The sequence below is a fragment of the Urocitellus parryii genome (assembly GCF_045843805.1).
Source record: "Urocitellus parryii isolate mUroPar1 chromosome 16 unlocalized genomic scaffold, mUroPar1.hap1 SUPER_16_unloc_1, whole genome shotgun sequence".
Classification (NCBI taxonomy): Eukaryota; Metazoa; Chordata; class Mammalia; order Rodentia; family Sciuridae; genus Urocitellus; species Urocitellus parryii.
The window spans coordinates 210,692-235,607 of NW_027551779.1; the positions used below are offsets into that span (position 1 = coordinate 210,692).

General features: G+C 35.9%; 2 protein-coding genes across 2 annotated transcripts in view; one reads left to right on the forward strand and one right to left on the reverse strand.

The window, feature by feature from the left end:
* The window catches only part of LOC144251498 (uncharacterized), a gene marked incomplete at its 5' end in the record, with an annotated part of 302,179 nt that overhangs the window by 147,868 nt on the left and 129,395 nt on the right, over nt 1-24,916 (forward strand). The gene's annotated exons all lie outside the window — the stretch shown is intronic.
* Nucleotides 972-24,916, reverse strand: part of LOC144251496 (uncharacterized) — a 77,079-nt gene continuing 53,134 nt past the window's right edge. Inside the window, exon 5 of the mRNA XM_077794372.1 lies at nt 972-2,341. Coding sequence (XP_077650498.1) covers nt 972-2,341 — 1,370 coding nt within the window. The remainder of the gene's footprint in view (nt 2,342-24,916) is intronic.

The window sequence follows — 24,916 nt, forward strand, 5'->3', positions numbered from 1 at the left end:
TGTAAAACGGGCATGGTGGACCATGCCGTGACTCCAGGGATGTGAGAAGCTTTGCAAGTTCAAAGTCAGGCTCCATAACTTAGTGAGGCCCTATGCAACTTACAAAAACCTATCTCTAAATAAAAATTAAAAAAAAAATCTGAGGATGTGGTTTACTGATTAAGTGTCCCTAAGTTTAAGAGGCTTTTAAAAATTTAAATTTTAAATTTCATATAAATCTTAAGAGACTTCTGAAATAATCAACTCTGAGTATTATTATTTCTCCAGTTGTGAAAAATGAGACTCTTTAGTAATTGTTGATTTATACTAAAATTATATCCTTTTAGGGATGCACAATTCTATACTTGTATTTCCTTATTTATACAATTTCAGCTAAAGATGTTAAGAAAATTTTCAGCAAATGTCAAAAGCAATTACCCATTTTCTACATTTAAATGTTTTTTTTTTTCCACCTAAGTCCCAAAAACTTCCAGGGATGTGCTATAGATAAGAAACTTAATACAATCTTTATATTTGTCAAGGTGTTATGTAAATATTTTGCTGTTATCTAAGGTACACACTTTGGAAAAATGCTACTCCACATTTGATATAAATATGAGGACAGAAATTAAAAAATGTCCGAAATTTGACTACAGTCTTGGACACATTCTTTGGGTTTCTATATGCTATAAATCCTCCCGTGTTTTAAAAATGTTTGATCAATGGCCAAAAGCTTTGCAAAAATTTTTCCGCACGTCCTATCACTCGTATGAATTCTGAGGTGCTGAGTAGGTTGTGAACAACTATTGGAGACTCTGTCACCTATTTTACATTTATATGATTTCTGTGCTATCATATCTCTGGTGTGAAATAGTGTTGAACTACTGTGAAATAGGGTTGATTCATCCTAAAGACACTGATGCAATGTTTTCATTGTAAAACTTCTCTCCAGTATAAAATCTATAATGTTTAGTAAGATGTCACCTTCAATATTAAAAGCTTTGCCATTCTTCACATTTATAGGACTTATCTCTAGTATGGGTTCTCTGGTGTCGAGAAAGTGATGGTTGTTGATTAAAAGCTTTGCCACATTCTCTACATTTGTAGGGCTTTTCTCCAGTGTGAATTCGCTGGTGCTGAGTAAGTGATGATATGCGATTAAAACTCTTGCCACACTCTTTACACTTGTAGGGCTTCTCTCCAGTGTGGATTAGCTGGTGATAAGTGAGTGATGATTTTTGACTGAAACTTTTGCCACACACTGTACATTTGTAGGGCTTCTCTCCAGTGTGGATTCTCAGGTGCTGAGTAAGTACTATTTTTTGATTAAAACTTTTGCCACATTCTTTACATTTGTAGGGCTTCTCTCCAGTGTGGATTCGCTGGTGCTGAGTAAGTGATGATTTTTTACTGAAACTCTTGCCACACACTGTACATTTGTAGGGCTTCTCTCCAGTATGAATCCTGTTGTGGTAATAGAGATGTGAGTTTGTATTAAAACTTTTGCCACACACTTTACATTTGTAGGGCTTCTCTCCAGTATGAATACTTTTGTGCCAATTACGCTGTGAGATGCTATTAAAAGCTTTGCCACATTCTTTACAGCTGTATGGCTTCTCTCCAGTGTGAATTCGCTGGTGCTGAGTAAGTGATGATATGTGATTAAAACTCTTGCCACACATTTTACATTTGTAGGGCTTCTCTCCAGTATGAATCCTATTGTGGCAATAGAGATGTGAGATGCTATTAAAAGCTTTGCCACACTCTTTACACTTGTAGGGCTTCTCTCCAGTGTGGATTCGCTGGTGATAAGTAAGTGATGATTTTTGACTGAAACTTTTGCTACACAATTTACATTTGTAGGGCTTCTCTCCAGTATGAATCCTGTTGTGGCGATCAAGATGCGAGTTTGTATTAAAACTCTTGCTACACACTTTACATTTGTAGGGCTTTTCTCCAGTATGAATCCTGTTGTGGTGATCAAGATTTGAGTTTCTATTAAAACTCTTGCCACACACTTTACATTTGTAGGTCTTCTCTCCAGTATGAATCCTGTTATGGCAATCAAGATGTGAATTTCTATTAAAACTTTTGCCACATACTTTACATTTGAAGGGCTTCTCTCCAGTATGAATTCTCTGGTAATTTTTAAGGCTTGGTTTTTGACTCAAACCTTTGCAAAATTGTTTACATATGTAGGGCATCACTCCAGGGTGAGTCCACTGGTGGCAAATAAGATTTGAGCTTTTATTAGAAGTTTTGTCACATTCTTTGCATTTGCATGGCATATCTCCTGTATGAATACTGTGATGTTGAGTAAAGCTCTTGAGTGCATTCCATTCTTCACATTGGTAGGTCTTCTCTGCAAAATAAATTTTTTGGTGTTGAGTAAGAGTTGAAAAAAATTTTACAGCTTTCCCACACTTTTATATTTACAGGTCTTTCCTTCAGTATAAATCCTCTGATACTTAATAAGTTGTAACTTTTCACTAAAAGTTTTTCCACATCCTTTAAATTTGTAGTATTTATCACTGTCATAGTATCTGCTGTGTTTAAAAAATATATCAAAGCATTTGCCTGCTCAATATCTTCTATACCTATAGGGCTCACTTTCTTTATGAATTTTCTTGTATTAAGCAAGCTCTGCACTGTGGTTAAGGGCCCTTTCACATATCTTACACTTGCAGGTTTTGTCTTGGCTATGAATATTTTAATGAATACTAGTTTTTGATCACTGAAGCAAGGCTTTCCTACATTTTTCATCTTGGTAAATTTCCTTTAGAAAAGGACTAGGATTTCTCTATGGTCATAATTTTTATAACCAATGTAAATATACTGGTCATTACTCATCGTAGAGACATCGCTTATTGTGTTACTTCTAGCATTATCTATACAGTGCACTTTCCAGAAATCTGTACCAGAATTGTCATTGAGAAATAGTGGGGAAGTAGAAATTTTTCTACAATTCTTAATATTGTCCATTTGGGCACAAGGAGAAATTAATCTCTTGCTTCAGAAAAATGGATATTTTATAAAGAAACTCCCAAAAGGATCACTTTTAACAATATCTTTTCTGTGCAAATGTTTGACTGGAATTTTAAATCAGAGCTACATTTATAATTGGCCAAGTTAAAAACTGATGCATGGGCTAGATTTCAAATTTTCCACATTGCCTTTAATTTTAAAAAGGGCTGTGGATTTATTCTTAAAAACATATAAAACTCCTCAAAATAATTGGAATACATTGAATTTTTGTTTCAGATATTAATAATCTCTGGTTTCTATTGACCATAAAATTTTTATCATAAATAGGGACTACTGATTGATTTTGTCTATTATAATACAATTGTTTTCTTGGTTGAAAATAGTCAAAGTCACACTTTCCATATCTTCCCTCTCTCTCTTTTATTCCCTGCTCTTTTAAAATTTCTCGAAGATGATGAGAAGTCATGGCTGTTGGGTCAGGCCCAGGAACCAGCCAAGTGACAGCAGCTACACGCGCCTGCTGGAACGCAGACCGGACCCTCTAGGACAGGTTCTGCGGACGGCTGAGGGCTAGGCCCGTCCCCTCCCCCAGTGTCTGCAGGTAGGCGGGGGACTGTGAACACCAGCAGAGCGGGCCCAAAGCCTGCTGAGGGGCGGAACCGGCCCCTCCCCCAGTGCCTGCAAGCTAGGTGAACCTGCAAGCCACGGGCGGGCGGGTCAGGCCCAGCAACCAGCTAAGTGACAGCAGCTACACATGCCTGCGGGGAACGCGGACCGGACCCACTAGGACAGGTCCTGCGGATGGCTGAGGGCTAGGCCCGTCCCCTCCCCCAGTGTCTGCAAGGTAGGCAGGACTGTGAACACCAGCAGAGCGGGCCCAAAGCCTGCTGAGGGGCGGAACCGGCCCCTCCCCCAGTGCCTGCAAGCTAGGCGAACCTGCAACCCATCGGGAGGTTAGGCCCAGCAACCTACGGAGTGACACAGGTGCCCCTGGCGCCTGCTGGGTAGGTGGACCTTTGACCGACCAGCAAAGCAGACCTAGGGCCTGCCAGCATGGTAGACGGATCACACTAATTGGAGGAGGATCACAGCCACTACCTGCCCTGCAAGGGTGATTTTTCAACTATATAAGAGCAATATAAATAAATAGAGGGAAAATATCAAAGACACAACAATTTCACCAAGCAGAAAGAAACGCCAGCGGTATGAAACGACAAGGAAAGAAAGGACCACAGGCAATGCAGGTCAACTCAACTTTAGAAGAGGTAATAGCTGCAACAGATGGAATGTCAGATAGAGAGCTCAGGACATACATGCTTCAGATGATCTGGAGTCTCAAGGAAGACATGAGACAGCAAAATCAGACAATGAAAGATCACATTGACAAACAAATCCAGGAAGTAAAAGATCAATTTCACAGGGAGATAGAGGTAATAAAAAACAAACAAATAGAAATACAAGAAATGCAGGAAACAATAAACCAACTTAAAAACTCAATTGAGAATACTACCAGCAGAGTGGATCACTTAGAAGATAGAACATCAGACAATGAAGACAGAGTATTTCAACTTGAAAGGAACATAGATAGCTCAGCAAGTCTACTAAGAAACCATGAGCAGAACACTCAAGAACTATGGGATAATATCAAAAGACCAAACTTAAGAGTCATTGGGATACAGGAAGGCACAGAGCTCCAAACCAAAGGATTAAGCAATCTATTCAGTGAAATAATACAAGAAAACTTCCCAGACTTGAAGAATGAGACAGAATCCCAAATCCTACAAGCCTACAGGACGCCGAATGTGCAAAATCATAAGAGATCCACACCTAGACACATTATAATGAAGATGTCCAACATACAGAATAAGGAGAGAATTTTAAAAGCTACAAGGGAAAGGAAGCAGATTACATTTAGGGGTAAACCAATCAGGATAACAGCTGATCTCTCAACACAGACTCTAAAAGCTAGAAGATCCTGGAATAACATATTTCAAACGCTAAAATAAAATGGATTCCAACCAAGAATCGGGTATCCCGCAAAATTAAACTTCAGGATGGAAGATGAAATTAAAACATTCCACGACAAACAAAAGTTAAAAGAATTTGCAGCTAGAAAACCATCTCTTCAAAAAATCCTTGGGAAAACACTACAGGAAGAGGAAATGGAAAACAACAATGAAAACCAACAGTGGGAGGTAGGACAGTAAAGGGGGGAAAATAATCAAAGAGGAAAACAAATCAGGTTTAATAGCGTTAATAAACAAACTATGGCTGGAAGAACAAACCATATCTCAATAATAACCCTAAATGTTAATGGCTTAAACTCACCAATTAAGAGACACAGGCTAGTTGAATGGATCAGAAAACAAGACCCAAAAATATGCTGCCTGCAGGAGACGCATTTGATAGGAAAAGATATACATAGACTGAAGGTGAAAGGTTGGGAAAAATCACATCACTCATATGGACTGCAGAAACAAGCAGGAGTGTCCATACTCATATCAAATAAAATAGATTTCAAGCCAAAGTTAATCAAAAGGGATAAAGAGGGACACTACATACTGCTCAAGGGAACCATACACCAACAAGACATAACAATCATAAATATATATGCCCCAAACAACGGGGCTGCTATGTTCATCAAGCAAACTCTTCTCAAGTTCAAGAATCTAATAGACCACCATACAATAAGCATGGGAGACTTTAACACACCTCTCTCACCACTGGACAGATCTTCCAAACAAAAGCTGAATAAGGAAACTATAGAACTCAATAATACAATTAACAACCTAGACTTAATTGACACATATAGAATATACCACCCAACATCAAGCAGCTACACTTTTTTCTCAGCAGCACATGGATCCTTCTCAAAAATAGATCATATATTATGTCACAGGGAAACTCTTAGTCAATATAAAGGTGTAGAGATAATACCATGCATCTTATCTGATCACAATGGAATGAAACTGAAAATCAACGATAAAAGAAGGAAGGAAAAATCATGCATCACTTGGAGAATGAACAATAGGTTACTGAATGATCAATGGGTTTTAGAAGACATCAAGGAGGAAATTAAAAAATTCTTAGAGTTAAATAAAAATACAGACACAACATATCGGAATCTATGGGACACATTGAAAGCAGTTCTAAGAGGAAAATTCATTGCTTGGAGTGCATTCCTTAAAAAAAGAAAAAAACCAACAAATAAATGATCTCATACTTCATCTCAAAATCCTAGAAAAAGAAGAGCAAAACAATAGCAAAAGAAGTAGAAGGCAAGATATAATTAAAATCAGAGCTGAAATTAATGAAATCGAAACAAAAGAAACAATTGAATAAGTTGACAAAACTAAAAGTTGGTTCTTTGAAAAAATAAATAAAATTGACAGACCCTTAGCCATGCTAACGAAGAGAAGAAGAGAGAGAACTCAAATTACCAGCATACTGGATGAAAGAGGCAATATCACAACAGACACTTCAGAAATACAGAAGATAATCAGAAATTATTTTGAATCCTTATACTCCAATAAAATAGAAGATAGTGAAGGCATCAATAAATTTCTTAAGTCATATAATCTGCCCAGATTGAGTCAGGAGGATATAGACAACCTAAACAGACCAATATCAATTGAGGAAATAGAAGAAACCACCAAAAGATTACCATCTTAGAAAAGCCCAGGACCGGACGGGTATACAGCAGAGTTTTACAAAACCTTTAAAGAGGAACTAATACCAATACTTTTCAAGCTATCTCAGGAAATAGAAAAAGAGGGAGAACTACCAAATTAATTCTACGAGGCTCACATCACCCTGATTCCGAAACCAGACAAAGACACTTCAAAGAAAGAAAACTACAGACCAATATCTCTAATGAACCTAGATGCAAAAATCCTCAATAAAATTCTGGCGAATCGGATACAAAAACATATCAAAAAAATTGTGCACCATGATCAAGTAGGATTCATCCCTGGTATGCAAGGTTGGTTCAATATACGGAAATCAATAAATGTTATTCACCACATCAATAGACTTAAAAATAAGAACCATATGATCATCTCGATAGATGCGGAAAAAGCATTCGACAAAGTACAGCATCCCTTTATGTTCAAAACTCTTGAAAAACTAGGGATAACAGGAACATACCTCAACATTGTAAAAGCAATTTATGCTAAGCCTCAGGCTAGCATCATTCTGAATGGAGAAAAATTGAAGGCATTCCCTCTAAGATCTGGAACAAGACAGGGATGCCCTCTTTCACCACTTCTGTTCAACATAGTTCTCGAAACACTGGCCAGAGCAATTAGACAGATGAAAGAAATTAAAGGCATAAAAATAGGAAAAGAAGAACTTAAATTATCACTATTTGCAGATGACATGATTATATACCTAGCAAACCCAAAAGGGTCTACAAAGAAACTGTTAGAGATAATAAATGAATTCAGCAAAGTGGCAGGTTATAAAATCAACACGCATAAATCAAAGGCATTCCTGTATATCAGCGACAAATCCACTGAAATGGAAACGAGGACAACCAAGCCGTTCACAATATCCTCAAAAAGAATAATATACTTGGGAATCAACCTAACAAAAGAGGTGAAAGACTTATACAATGAAAACTACAGAACCCTAAAAAGAGAAATTGAAGAAGACCTTAGAAGATGGAAAAACATACCCTGTTCATGGATAGGCAGAACTAACATCATCAAAATGGCAATATTACCAAAAGTTCTCTATATGTTTAATGCAATGCCAATCAAAATCCCAACGGCATTTCTTGTAGAAATGGAGAAAGCAATCATGAAATTCATATGGAAGAATAAAAGACCCAGAATAGCAAAAACAATACTAAGCAGGAAGTGTGAATCAGATGGTATAGCGATTCCAGATCTCAAACTATACTACAGAGCAATAGTAACAAAAACAGCATGGTACTGGTACCAAAACAGGCGGGTGGACCAATGGTACAGAACAGAGGACACAGAAACCAAACCACAAAACTACAAATTTCTTATATTTGACAAAGGGGCTAAAAGCATGCAATGGAGGAAGGATAGCATCTTCAACAAATGGTGCTGGGAAAACTGGAAATCCATATGCAACAAAATGAATCTGAATCCCTTTCTCTTGCCAAACACAAAAGTTAACTCAAAATGGATCAAGGAGCTTGATATCAAATCAGAGACACGGCATCTGATAGAAGAAAAAGTTGGCTACGACCTACATGCTGTGGGGTCGGGCTCCAAATTCCTCAATAGGACACCCATAGCACAAGAGTTAACATTTAGAATCAACAAATGGGACTTACTTAAACTAAAAAGTTTTTTTCTCAGCAAAAGAAACAATAAGAGAGGTAAATAGGGAGCCTACATCATGGGAACAAATCTTTACTCCTCACACTTCAGATAGAGCCCTAATATCCAGAATATATAAAGAACTCAGAAAATTAGACAATAAGATAACAAATAACCCAATCAACAAATGGGCCAAGGACTTGAATAGACACTTCTCAGAGGAGGACATACAATCAATCAATAAGTACATGAAAAAATGCTCACCATCTCTAGCAGTCAGAGAAATGCAAATCAAAACCACCCTAAGATACCATCTCACTCCAGTAAGATTGGCAGCCATTATGAAGTCGAACAACAGTAAGTGCTGGCGAGGTTGTGGGAAAAAGGGTACACTTGTACATTGTTGGTGGGACTGCAACTTGGTGCAGCCAATTTGGAAAGCAGTATGGAGATTTCTTGGAAAGCTGGGAATGGAACCACCATTTGACCCAGCCATTCCCCTTCTTGGTCTATTCCCTAAAGACCTAAAAAGTGCATGCTACAGGGACACTGCTACATCGATGTTCATAGCAGCACAATTCACAATTGCAAGACTGTGGAATCAACCTAGATGCCCTTCAATAGACAAATGGATAAAAAAATGTGGCATTTATACACAATGGAGTATTACTCTGCAGTAAAAAACGACAAAATCATAGAATTTGGTGGGAAATGGATGGCATTAGGGCAGATTATGCTAAGCGAAGCTAGCCAAGCCCTAAAAAACAAATGCCAAATGTCTCCTTTGATATAAGGAGAGTAACTAAGAACAGACTAGGGAAGAAGAGCACGAGAAGAAGACCAACATTAAACAAGGATGAGAGGTGGGAGGGAAAGGGAGAGAGAAGGGAAATTGCATGGAAATGGAAGGAGACCCTCAGGGTTATACAAAATTACACACAAGAGGAAGTGAGGGGAAAGGGAAAAACAGTACAAGGGGGAGGAATGAATTACAGTAGTGGGGGTAGAGAGAGAAGAGGGGAGGGCAGGGGAGGGGAGGGGGGATAGTAGAGGATAGGAAAGGCAGCAGAATACAACAGACATGAGTTTATCAATATGTAAAGCAATGAAGTGTAACTGATGTGATTCTGCAAGCTGTATACGGGGTAAAATGGGAGTTCATAACCCGCTTGAATCAAAATGTGAAATATGATATATCAAGAACTATGTAATGTTTTGAACAACCAACATTAAAAAAAATAAAATAATAAAAAAAGAAAATTTACCTTCAATAGTAAAATGAAGGGAAAAGTGAGAAAGTTTTTATAAAGTCAAGTGTATTCACTTTAAAAGACTAGCCTTTATTACAATATTTGCTCTTCAATTTGAGGGGGGTGGCATAAAGTGTCCTTTCATGAAATAAAGATGTAAATATATTAAAAAAAAGAAGTCATGGCTGTAATAAATAAAAATAACAAACATGTTTACTTACTGTACTAGGCTGAGTATATTTTGCAAACCTAAGAAATTACAGCATAAAATAATATCAGCAGGGGAGTGGATTATTAAATCCAAGTTCATCATTACTTTAAAAATATATAAATCAAATAAAAATATACACAGAAATTACTTTGAAGATTTTCCTAATCATCTTTGTGTTCGCAGTATCCAAGATGAGTACAATACTATGGAGAGTAATATAGTAGAGAAAATACATTTTGTTACACAAAGATATTTTCAAAATCTACCACTTTCTTTTGTTTCATTAAAGATAAAAATATGAAAAGTGAATATTTGGGGACTGTTCAAAAAGGGATTCCTGCTTACCAACAACAACAACAACAACAACAACAACAACAAAAAGCATGGCTAAATCAACTGTAAGCAAAGTTATGAATCACTCAAAGGGAATAGTCAATTATCATTTAAAATATGGTTACTGAACTAAACCAACATACAAAAAACAGAATAAAAATTAGTCAAGAATTGTTAATAGTAATAAGCAGAAATTGTATATTTAAAGACTTTCTTTAGAAAACGTCTGAAAGAGTCAGGGGTGGATGTACATAGCAACATAGGAGGTTGAGCTAGTGAATCAAAATTTGAAGGCCAAAGTAAAAAATGCAATGTGCTAAATTGCCCTTTAGTTCTCTTTCCAGTACTAATAAACACATCTCAGAAAATAGAAAAAATGAAACATCCAAGCAGCTCAGTTTTCTCCAAGTTGTAAAGACTCAAAGTAGGTTTTAATCCAAGTTTTAAAACTCAGAATACTGAGAGCATCCAAGAGACAAAGATGGGTCACCTAGAAATGTGTAACTATATAATTGTGAAATCCTTTGTTGAGTCTTCACAAGACAGGAAGGAATTTGAGTCTATCTATAGTCAAGGGATGAAAGAATAAAATTATCAACAAAGACATTATATTCACAGCTACTACCTTTCAAAAGAGAAGGAAAATGAAGACTTTAAACATATAAAAATACAAACACTATTCATCATCACTGGATCTGTTCTCCAAAAGTACTAAAGGTAATCCTCCATAATAAAATGTAAGTGCACACCATCATAAGTCATATGAAATTTTAAACATTTCTTGGCAAAAAATTCTATTTTATTGTAATGATGGGTCATAAAACATGTAATTTTGCAATAGAATTTGAAAGAAAAAAAGCATAACAACAATACTGTCAAAAGGCATATATACCTCTAAGAATAATATAATTTTAAAAGGACACATCAATATATTCAGTTTTTTAATAAAGTGATGTCAAGTTGGTACTCATAAAAAGTATGAGTAGTAGATTCTTCATTTTTAGAGTTTTTTGTTGGCAAATGCAAGATTACAAAATTCTGATCAAAACAAAACTTGGATATCTGAATTAACTCTAAATATTGCAACTGTAGGTAGTCTATAGGATACTCTAAGTCTAAGAACACACACATACTGAAAGCAAAAGGATATAATAATGACACATACAAAAGTTATCGAAGAAAACCTGGGCTGTCTAAATTATAGTACACAAAACATAGTTTAAAACAGTTATAGGTCATAGAAAGTGTTGTAAATTAAAAAAAAAAAAAAACTTTGAAAAGAGGCAAAAGAGAGAAAAGTACCCTTTCCCTTAGGTTCTGAATAAAGAGTAAATACATTTGCTATGTACTTCATGCTTCCCAAACACACAAAGAAAACACTGAGAGGGTTGAAAACAAAGAATCACTGTCATACTAAGAGACATCAATCCGCACTTACTGAAAAGGGAAATACAGTGAAGCAAAATGGTAATTGCAAAGCATAAGAATTTGAAAATATTTTGAAACTACTATAGACTTATAGAATCCCTGTTTTAATCACAAGTGGGATATTATTCTGGTCAGATCAATTTTATATATTAAAACAAAGGTTAATAAATATTTAAGTGATAGTTATTTTGTAACCAACATGGAATAAATATTTGAAGTCAAAAGTGGTAGGGATTTTCAAAAATCCCTAAATATGTGTCAGTTGATTCAACACTCTTGGGCATGCTGTTGTTCAAAATTGAAAGATTAAATTTAAAGATGTTTATACTACTTAAAGTTAACTAGAGGCTCCATGTAGTATTCATCATCCTCCCATTGTTAAAAAAAATTCTTTGCAGAGAAATCTATCTTTAAATTGTATGAATATCCCCAAAAATACAAATAAGACTATTTCCCTGCTAAAAAAAATATACTAAAAGTTACAGCATTCAATTGTAAATTCAGACATGGAGTCAGGTAGACGGAGTTCTTAGAGAGTGTGGCAATAACCCTCAAATCAATAGCAAATTAAAAACATTGCACACCAGTGTTGTTACATTGTTATTCAACAGAGCCATCATGGGGGACGCAAACCAAATATCCCTTGAAAAGAACGATGAGCCATATTGGAATATAGAAACTATAGAACTTTGAAGTCAAAGAATTTATTCTAATTATATGTTTTACAAAATGTATGTACACTAGGTTAACTGAAATGTCACAGAAAGAATACTGCAGAATTCTATGAACATTATATCTTTAAACTAAAAAAGAAGCTTTCTGAAAAAAGAGAATAGTTTTGTGATGAGGAGACAGAAATGAGCCCTTGCTTCCTAGGCATTTTTTTTTTTAAGATGTAAACTTTGTAGAGATATATTGCATAACAATTTGAATTACTGTTACTGAACTGTATATTTAAAATTTTTGGAAAACGTAAGTTTTATTTTGTGATTTTGATTACAATAAAAATTAAAAGAAAGAGAATTGCAACATTTCTCAAAGCTACATTTAAAATAATGTGGTCTTTATCGTATAAATAAGAACAAGCTCATCAATACACAAATGATGAGCATGCATGGAATCTCAGTTACTAGGAAGTCTGAGGCATGTGAATTGCAAATTCAAGACATCTCCAATAACTTAGTGAGGCCCTCTCTCCAAATATGAGTGAAAAGGAGCCTGGGGTGTAGTTCAGCATAAGAGTATCACTGCCATCAATCCCCATTACACTTATACATAGAAAACTTCAATTTCAAAGTATGTGTGCAGAATGAAAAGCCAATCAAGATAAAATACAAAAGTCATGGACAAAAGAGGCTTAATATTTATACAAGCAAAACACATATAATATTATTGGTAATACAAACAAGAATCATATATATCTTAGTCTGTGAAGCAATTAACTGATATGAGGAATCCCAGTCTATAACATGGATCCTACTGTACACAATGAAAAAAAGAAAAAGAAAACAACCAAATTGTAAATATCCACAGATGTATTATTTTACGAATCCTCTAACTCAAATAAAACTTACACCATCTCTCAAAACAGCAGTCTTTGTTCAACTTCACATTTATTCCATGGCAGATAATTTCACAGAAAATCCATTACACAATTCAGAAAGAACACTGATAAGAAAATTTTAGTGAAAAAATGTTCAAATAAGATTAGAGAAACTGACTTATGACAGTAATGTATTACAATGGGTGGACCTAGAGGTCTCCAGAAATGTGGAAAACTTACCTGCAAATAATGGAAGAAGGGCTGGATTTGTAGATAAGTGTTAGAGAGCTTGCCTAGCATGCGTGAGGCCCTGGGTTCAATTATCAGCACCATATATGGATAAATAGGAAATTCATTAACAACTAAAAATATTTTTTAAATTATGGAAGAGCTGTCAGATAATATTGACACTCACAAGGCAAGGGGAGTGTTTTGTTGTTAATTTGAATGTATGGAGGAAAAGCAGGATACTATATAATTTTAAAGCACAAAACACAGGACAGGTTTTGCTATAACAAGAGAAAGAATACAAAGCTTCTCAAAAATATTTTCTGCTAGATAATTTCTCAATGAACCTTTTTGAATTTAGGCTTCCGCCTCTACCTCAACTATGTCCTCTGCTATTTGTGGGCCACAGGATTTGACATCACTGCATTCCTCTAAGTCAACCATATGTCAAGTGAAAGATATATATCATGCCAACAAAGGAAAACATTAAGGATGAAAATAAACATCATTAACATTTTCTTGTCAGCACCAAGAACTACCCCATCTTCCTTATTGAAAGCATAAATCTGCAACACATTCTTGTGGAGAAGTTCCCAAAAGATATACTTCAATGGAAGAAAACTAAATAAAGATAATTAGGAATTTTGAAGGAAAGTTATGCTCACCCACAAAGACTAGGTTGCTGTAGTTCTCCAACATCACTTCTCTATATAAATTCTGCTGAGCAGGATCCAGGCATTCCCATTCCTCCTCAGAAAAATCAATAGCCACATCCCCAAATGTCAATGGCTCCTAAAACAAAAAAAAATTGTTAGATCAAAAGAACATGGACCAAACCATTATTCAGTTTTAAATTTGAATTAAGAGTTAGTTAACTGACTGTCATGTAGGAGAGTGACTTTAATTATATAATATGTATTTTCCTCTGAATTACATAATGGAAAATATCTTAAGTCAAAAAACAGTATATATATTCCATATCAGAATGAAGTGAAGGATATATACCATAACCCAAGCACTGACTAAAAGCCCAACTCCTAATTTTTGTGCCATCAGTGAATGTGAAATTTGGTGGACATTCCAGATGCAAATCAGACGTGTCATAGATATTCTCATAAGGTGATTGTGCACAAGGGAGACAAAAAAAAACTGGTAAAAAAGCTTTTGAAAACAGTCTGGTTCCTATTCTCTCTGCTTTCTATACATGAGATGGATTGAGATGCACAATACAATTAGTTTCAAGTATCATCCATGACACATTCCCAATGTGTAAAATATTCATGAAATGTTAATGTTTGGAGACATGTAAAGTGACACTTCCACCTTGTGAAAAGAAAAACTTGAAATATTTCAAGTTCTATAAGCAGTTAAATGAGTGAATCAATTTGGTATAATAGAATGAACAATGGGTTACAGAAGACTTCAAGGAGGATATTAAAAAAAATTCTTAGAGGTAAACAAGAACATAGACACGACATATCAAAATCTCTTGGACACTATGAAAGCAGTACTATGAAGAAACTTCATTGCATGGAGTTCATTCATTAAAAGAAGAAAAAGTCAATAATTCATCTCATACACAATTTAAACATACACAATTTAAACAGACAAATATTCAATGATAAAATACAAGATGCCATCAGAAGCTTATCAACCAAGAAAAGCCCAGGCCCAGATGGATACACTGCCGAGTTAAGCAAGACTTTTAAAGAAGAAATTCAAAAATACCAATATCCATCAATTTATTTCAGGAAATAGAGAAAGAAGTAGCACTTTCAAACTCATTCTATGAAGCCAATATTATTCTGATCCCAAAACCAGGCAGGGACATATGAAAAAAAGAAAACTTCAGGCCAATATCTCTAATTAACATAGATGCAAAAATTCTGAATAAAATTCTGGCAAATTGAATACAAAAACATATTTAAAAGGTCGTGCACCAAGATCAAGTGGGGTTTGTCCATGAATACAGGGTTGGTTCAACATATAGAAATCAATAAAGGTAATTCATCACATCAATAGACTTAAAAATAAGAATCATATGATCATCTCAAGAGACACATAAAAACCATTTGACAAAATACAGCACCCTTTCATGTTCAAAAAATTAGAAAAACTTGAGATAACAGGAACATACCTCAACATCATACTGGCTCTCTACATTAAGCCTAAGGCCAACATCATTTGAAAGGGAGAAAAACTAAAGGCATTCCCTCTAAAAACTGGAACAAGACAGGGGTGCTCTTTCTCACCATTTCTATTCAACATAATTCTTGAAACACTGGACAGAGCAATTAGACAGATGAAAGAAATTAAAGGAATAACTACAGGAAAAGAACTTAAATTAACACTATTTGCTGAAAATACGATTCTATAACTAGAAGACCCCAAAAGCAATTCTGATCAAAACCCCAATGACATTTATCATAGAAATAGAAAAAGCAATCATGAAATTCATCTGGAAAAATAAGAAGCCCAGAATAGCTAAAGCAATTATAAGCAGGAAGAGCACAGCAGGTGGGTGGTATCACTATACCAGACCTTAAACTATACTACAGAGCAATATTAACAAAAACAGCATGGTATTGGCACTAAAACAGGCCAGTAGACCAATGGTACAGAATAGAGGACACATAGACAAACTCACAAAATTACAATTATCTTACATTAGACAAAGGTGCCAAGAACATGCATTGGAGAAAAGATACCCCTCTTCAACAAACGGTGCTGCAAAAACTGGACATCCATTTTCAAAAAAAGGAAATTAAAACCCTATCTATCACCATGCACAAAGCTCAACTCAAAGTGGATCAAGGACCTAGGATTTAAACAGAGACTCTGCATCTAATAGAAGAAAAAGTAGGCCATAATCTTCATCACATGGGGCTAGGCCGCCCCAACTTCCTTAATAAGATGCCTATAGCACAAGAATTAAAACCAAAAATCAACAAACGGGGTGGATTCAAACTAAAAACTTTCTTCTCAGAAAAAAAAAATCTGAGGTGAACAGAGAGCCTACATCCTGGGAGTAGATTTTTACCCCTCACACATCAGAGAGAGAACTAATATCTAGTATATAAAGAACTAAAAATGCTAAGCACCAAAAAACCCAATAATCCAATCAACAAATTGGCCAAGTACCTGAACAGACACTTTTCAGAAAAGGATTGAGAATAATTCAACAAATACTTTTTAAAAAGTTCATCATCTCTTGCAATTACTGAAATGCAAATCAAAACCACTCTAAGATATCATCTCACTCCAGTCATAAAGACAAACAACAAGTGTTGGCAAGGATGTGGGGGAAAAGGCACACTCATACATTGCTGGTGGGACTGCAAATTGATGTAAATAACATGGAAAACTATATAGAGATTCCTTCAAAATTTGGAAATGAAAACATCATTTGACCCCACTATTCCTCTTCTCAGACTATTCTCAAAGGACTTGAAAACAGCATACTACAGGGTCACAGCCATGTCATTGTTAATGGTAGCACAATGCAGAATAGCAAACTGTGGGGCCAACCCAGATGCCCTTCAGTGGATGAATGGATAAAAATATGGGGCATATATGCACAATGCACTTTTACTCAACAATAATGAAATCATGGCAATTGCACGTAAATGGATGGTATTTGAGAAGTGAAGTTAGGCAAACCCAAAAAATAAATGTTTAATGGTTTCTCTGATATAACGGGGCTGACTATAGTGGGGTATGGAGGGGGAGCATGGGAGAAATAGATGAATTCTACATAGGACAGAGTGGTTGGAGGGGAGGAGAGGAGGCAGGGGATTAGCAGTGATTGTGGAATGTGATGACACCATTATCTAAAGTACATGTATGAAGACACAAATTGGTGCCAACATACCTTATATACAACCAGAGATATGAAAAATTGTGATATATATTTGTATTAAGAGTTGTATTGCAGAAAGAAATGAGTATGTATATATTGGCATAAATTAGCATGAATATACTTTCTATACAGAGATACAAAATATTGTGCTCTATGTGTGTAATAAGAATTGTAATGCATTCCACTATTGTTGTGTATTTAAAAAAATTAAATAAATTTTTTTAAAAAAAGGTATTGAAACCCATGGGGGACACTATAAGCCTAAATGGCTATATATTTTAAAAACACAGGGCTGAAAGGGAAGATGCATGAACAACATGAGAAACCAAGAAAGAATGTGCCCCAAACAAAGATGCTACATTATTAGAATCCATGGTCAGAATAGCAGGATAAATGGGAGAAGGTACATAATTTTCTGTGAATTAAAGGATGCCATTAGAGCAAATACAGGCAACAAAGGATCATTTTGATAAAGAGCTACATAAGCAAATACAGAAAGCAAAAGATTCCTTCAATAAGGAGATAGAGATTTTGAAAAAAAAAAAAACACAAAACAGAGATCCTTGAAATGAAGGAAACAGTACACCAACCAAGAGTAAACCTACCACTCACATATACTGTGGAGGCAAGCACAGGTTTCCATTCTCATATCAAATGATGTGGACTTCAAGTGAAAGTTAATCAAAAGGGATAAAGAAGGACACTACATACTGCTTAAAGGAACCATACACCAACAAGACAGAAGAATTATAAATATACACACCCCCAAAACAATGGAGCATCTATGTTCAAACAGACTCTTCTCACGTTTAAGGGCCAAGTAGACCACAAGACAATAATTCTGGGTGACTTTAACACACCTCTTTTGCCACTGGATTGATCTTCCAAACAATATACAGACAGAAACTATAGAACTCAATAATACAATCAAGAACTTAGATTTAACTGACATGCATAGTCTATTTCATCCTTCAACAGGCAAAGACACTTTCTTCTCAGCAGCAAATTGATCTTTCTCTAAAATAGACCATATGTCATGCCAAAAAGGAACTCTAAGCAATACAGAAAAGTAAAGATACTACCCTGCATTCTATCAGATAATAATGGAATGAAATTAGAAATCAATGATAAAAAAAGAAGCTACTCCAACACCTGGAGACTAAATAATATGCTAGTGAATGAACAATGCAGAAAACATCAAAGAGGAGATTTAAAAATTCTTAGAGGTGAATGAGGACTCAGATACAACATATCAAAATCTCTGGGACACTATGAAGGCATTACTAAGAGGAAAGTTCATTGCATGGAGTTCATTCCTTAAAAAAATGGAGAAGTCAAATAAATGACCTAAAATTACATCTCAAAGCCCTAGGAAAAACAATTAATTAACACCAAAAGCAGTAAAAAACAAAAGAATTAAAATCAGAGCTGAAATCAATGAAATTGGAACAAAAGAAGCAAATAAAAATAGACAAAGTGACTGGTAATGGTACCACCATTTGACCCAGCTATCCCACTCCCTGGTCTATACCTAAAGGACTGAAAAACAGCATACTGCAGAGACACAGTCACAATGTTTTTAGCAGCACAAGTCACAAGAGTTAAACCGTGGAGCCAACATAGATGCCCTTCAGTGGATGAATGGATAAAGAAAATGTGGCATTTGTATACAATAGAATATTACTCAGCAATAAAAGAAAATAAAATCATGGCATTTGCAGGTAAATGGATGGCATTGGAGAAGATAATGCTAAGTGAAGTTAGCCAAACCCGAAATAAAAATGCTGACTGTTTTCTCTGATAAAAGGAGGCTGACTCATACTGGGGTAGGGAGGAGGAGCATGGGAGGAATAGATGAATTCTATTTATGGCAGTATGGTGGGAGGAATAGGGAGGGGAAAGGGATTAGCAAGGATGGTAAAATATAATAGACATCATTATCCAGAGTACACGTATGAACACACAAATTGATGTCAACCTACTTTATATACAGAGATATGAAAAATGGTACTGTATATGTGTAAAGAGAATTGTAATATATCCCGCTGCCATATATTTTTAAGTTTTTAAAAAAATTTCAAAATGAAAGGTTGGCTCTTGGAAAAACAAATATATTTGATAAAACCTTATCCATGCTACTGTAGAGAAGGAGAGAAATACTCCAATTACTAAAATCCATGATGAAAAAGGAAATATCACCCTTATCACTAGAGAAATACAGAAGATAATTAGAAATTATTTTATAAATTTGTACTGCAATAAAACAGAATATATTGAGGTCATCAACAAATGTCTAGAATCATGTGATTTACCCAAACTGAGTAAGTTAAACAGATCATTTTCAAGCAAAGAAATAGAATATACCATCAAAAGCCTACCAACCAAAAAAAATAAATAAATCCCAAGACTCAATGGATACAAGACCTTCAAAAAAGAACTAACACCAACACTCCTCAAATTATTCCATGAAATATAGAAAGAGGGAGCACTTCCAAACTCACTCTATAAGGCCAATATCTCCTTGATGCTAAAATCAGACAAACACTGAAAAGAAAGTGTACTTCTGACAAATACCTCTAAAAAGCAGAAGCAAAAATTCTGAATAAAATTCTGGCAACTCAAATACAAAAACATGTCAAAAAGATGGTTCATCATGATGAAGTGCAATTCATCCCAGGGATGCAAGGTTGGTTCAACATACATATATCAATAAATGTAATTCATCACATCAGTAGATTTAAAGATAAGAACCTTATGATCATCTCAACAAATGCAGAAAAAACATTTGACAAAATACAGCACCCCTTCATGTTCAAAACACTAGAAAAACTAGGGATAACAGGAACTTATCTCAACATTTTAAAGGCTATCTATGCCATGCCTCAGGCCAACATCATTCTAAATGGAGAAAAACTGAAGGCATTCCCTCTAACATCAGAAACAAACAGGGATTCCCTCTCTCACCACTTCTATTCAATATAGTTCTTGAAACACTGGCCAGAGCAATTAGACAGTTGAAAGAAATTAAAGAATAAGTATAGGAAAAGATGAACCTAACCTAGCAATATTTGCTATTGATATGATTCTATACCTAGAAGACTTAAAAAAACTCCACTAGAAAACTTCTAGAACTAGAATTCAGCAAAGTAGCAGGATATAAAATCAACACCTGTAAATCAAAGGCATTTCTGTATATCAGTGACAAATCATCTGAGAGAGAAATGAGAAAAACTACCCCATTCACAATATCCTCAATAAAAAAGATACTTGGGAATCAACAAGAGGTGAAGGATCTATACAATGAAAACTATGAAACACTAAAGAGAAATCAAAGACCTTAGAAGATGGAAAGATTTAACTTGATCTTGAATAGGCAGAATTAATATTATCAAAATGACCATACTACCAAAAGCACTATACAGATGTAATGCAATTCTGATCAAAATCCCAATGGCATTCCTCATAGAAATAGAAAAAGCAATCATGAAATATATCTAGAAAAATAAGAGAACCAGAATAGATAAAGCAAATCTTAGCTGGGAAAGGGTCAAAGGTGGTATTGCTATACCAGACCTTAAACTATACTTCAGAGACATAGTAACAAAAACAATATGGTACTGGCATCAAAACAGGCTGGTAGACCAATAGCCCAGAATTGAGGACACAGAGACCAACCCACAAAACTACAATTATCTTATATTAGACAAAGGTGCCAAGAACATGGATTGGAGAATAGATAGCCTCTTCAACAAATGGTGATGGGAAAAGTGGAAATCGATAGGTAGCGAAACAAAATTGAATCCCTCTCTCTCACCATGCATAAAAGTTAACTCAAAATGGATCAAGGGTCTAGGAATTATACCAGAGACTCTCCAAATAGAAGAAAAAGTAGGCCCTAATCTCCATCATGTGGGATTAGGCCACAACTTCCATAATAACACTCCTATAGCACAGGAATTAAAACCATGAATCAACACATGGGATCAATTTAAACTAAAGATTTTTATTAAAAAAAAATAGAATAGAGAGCCTACTATCTGGTAGGAAATCTTTACCCCATCACACATCAGTTAGAGCACTAATCTCTAGGGTATATAAAGAACTCAAACATCTTAACAACAAAATAATAAACAAACAAACAAACAAAAACCCAAATAATCCAATCAATAAATTTGCTAAGGACCCGAACAGACACTTCTCCGAAGAGGATACACAATCAATCAACAATTATATGAAAAAATGCTCATCATCTCTAGCAGTCAGAGAAATTCAAATTAAAACCACTCTAAGATTCCATCTCATTCCAGTCAGAAGGGTAGCTATTATGAAGACAAACAACAATAAGTGTTGCACAGGATGTGGGGAAAAGGTACACTCATACACTGCTGGTGGGACTGCAAATTGGTGCAGCCAGTATGGAGATTCCTTGGATATCTGGGAATGGAACCACCATCTGACCCAACTATTTCTCTTCTCGGACTATACCAAAAACAGCACACTACAGGGACACAGCCAGGTCAATGTTTGTAGCAGCACAATTCACAATAGCTAAATTATGGGGTCAACTTAGATTCCCTTCAGTGGATGACTGGATAAAAAAAGATGTGGCTTATATACACAATGGAATATTACTCATCATTTAAAAAGAACAAAATCATGGCACTTGCATGTAAATGGAGTTGGAGAAGGTAAATCTAGGTGAAGTCAGCCAATCCCGCCCCCCCAAAAAATGCCGAATGTTTTCTCTGATATAAGGAAGCTGACTCATAGTGGGTTAGGGAGGGGGAGCATGGGAGGAATAGATGAATTCTAAGTAGGGCAGAGGGGAAAGGGAGGGCACAGGGGATTAGCAAGGATGATGGAATGTGATGGACATCTTTATACAAAGTTCATGTATGGAAGACTTGAATTGGGGGTCAACATACCTTATATACAAAGAGAGATGAAAAATTGTGATATATATGTGTATTAAGAGTTGTAATGCAAAAAAGTACATGTATAATGGCATAAATTGATGTGAACATACATTATATACAGAAATATGAAAAATTGTGCTTTATGTGAAATAAGGATTATGATGCATTCCACTGTTGTCATGTATTTAAAAAAATAATAAAAACCATAAAAATTATGATCTAAAAAACATCTAGAAAAAAAGAAAGAAACAAACAAACTAACTAACTGAGATAGGATGCATTTGGTGCTACATACCCAATATATCCAGTGGTCTGGAGGCTGAGGCAAGGGGATCACAATTGTGAAGCTTACCCTAGCAACTGAGTGAAACCCTGCCTAAATTTAAAAATAAATAGGCAGTAGTAATTTTTAAAAATTAAGAAAAAATTAAATTTTTTAAATAAAAATTTTAAAAGGACTAAGGATAGTGTTCAGTAATAGGACACCCTGGTTCCAATCCAGAGTTTCACAAAAGGAAAAAAAGAATGAAAAAATGTCCTTTTCAAAGTTACAGAATAAATATTTTTAAATTTATAAATTGTATATATGAAAACAAAAATTCTATTCCTCAAATGACTCCATTAAAGAGAACAAGGAAAAGTGACAGATGAAAGAAACCAATTGCCTCACCTTTAACCAAACTCTTCTAAGAAAGGAGAACAGAGACTGTGAGAGAAACGCAGGCAAGAGCCGTGCACAGCCCCTTCAAATAGCAGGTATCTAAATGTCCCTTGATCACAAAGCAATCAACGTCTTTAGAAAGGAGGGACTATACCATAAAGTCACAATGAACAGAAATTGAGACAGTTCTGAAGAACATGTGGGGTTATCATAAAGGTCCACAGAAACAGATGTGGACCCTATAGCATCTGTTCATACGGGGACACAGCACACTCCTCCAGAGTCGAGACCCAGGGCCTGCTGACAGAGAATGTCCATTTGGTAATAGATAAATTATAAACTATGGAAAATAACCATTTCTGGCAATCAGCCACATTTTGTTTGCCATATTGCATACAGTTTGACAAATACTATGAAATACCTTGTCAGTTTTATATAGCTGTCACATAAATGTCACATTTCACATATAAGCATACTTAAATAGTACATCTGCAGAATTTGAAAAATAATACAAATTCAGATTAGCACATAAAAGACTGAATTACACATCCTGGGTATAGATGATAGGACTCCTCATTATAAAGAGGACAGCTTCCCTCAGGTTCATCTATGATAACACCCCATCAAAATTTCACCATGGTTTCCTTTTCATTGAAGAAAGGACCAAAGCAAACAGTTTGAAAATTCTCCTGGAAGGTTGAATTGATATGAAATTAGTCAAGAATTCTGAACTCTAAGAGCAAAAGCAGGAGCTATCATTACCAGGCACTAATGCATGTTATAAAATTATCATATTGCAGTAATTTGAGGACCAAAAAAAATCACAATGCAGAAATTTCATAGATGATTCCATATGTATGTAAATGTCAATTTTATTATGAATGCAATTAAAAGGCCTAGCTAAATGCAACCACCTCTAGCAGAGGATTTGATGTGAATGAACAAGGCAACCCAACGTGAAGGGTGGTGTGGCAACTGGAGGCGCAGAACACTCATAGGGCTTGGGTCCAGGACGTGCATGGTACTGGATTACACTCCAGCATCCCAAAGAAGCACATATTGAGTAGGATTATGTTTAAAAATTATACCAGAATAGGAGGCTCCTGGATTTCCTTCACACATGGATACACGAAATAAACACCTACTTCTGTTTTGAGTCCCTCTTAAATAAAGTTATAATGGACTGAGAGACCTATGCATTGGACCACTCAGAAAATCTCTACCATCCAAAGGGCATGCAAAGTTGGGGGACACGTGGGCATTAGTCCTCCCTTGAGCAATGTGCCACATAATTGGGACAGAATACCAAAATCCAGTGTCACCCAGAGTAGAGGAAAACTGATTGGCGTCACAAATAGAGCACATGGGACACGAAATGACTTGTAGCTGGAAACAGAATTTGTCTGGTGCTCATAGAAGAAAGAGCTGGATATACACAAGTATCAGGATGAGAGAAAGGGGGTGATTTTCGATGGCTGTGGAGAGTCATGAGCTTTATCCATGGGACAATGGTAGAAGGGGAGTGAGGTCAAGGGTCCCAGTTTATCCCTAGAAGAGATTTGCAACATGATCGGGAAATTGTGGTTGCTAACAGTTGAGCTCCTCCCTAGCCAGTCCCTAAGGGTAGACAGGACAAATGCAGTCCACCCAGCAGCCCTGCCTGAGACCTCTCCCCCGTACCTCAGTAATAACTCCAGGTCTAGCCAGTTCTTTCTGGAAGAAGGATCTCCAGGCACTCAGGGTCCCAATATTTTCCCATTCCATGGACTCCATCCTAACCCACCAAGCTTTGGAAGCAGTGGCAACTGTGCATGTGCATATCTAAGAAAGGAGGGGCTTCACATTAGTGTGCAAGCACCTGCCTGGACTATGATCCCCCCTCCCAGGAGTGAAGCAAAAGCTGTCAAAAGCACAGCTCCCTGTTTCTTTCTAGAACAGGCTCACACCACCTTCTTGCAGTGAGTATAGACAGCCTGCGTTCTAACCAATTGCATCAGGAATTCAGCCCCCAGCCAAGTAGGACAGCTTCTCAGTCTGAGTGCAGCTGTGGAAAAGGCTCCTATCTAACAGTCAAAGGAACAAGTCCTCCAATGACATGGATATGGAGAAAGAGACCTGCTCACATGGGGCTAGAATATAAGCTTGGTGCAGGCATTTTTGAAAGCAGCATGGAGTTCTTTAAAAGCTAACAGAACAACAACAACTCTGGATGCATTCCCAGAGGAACTT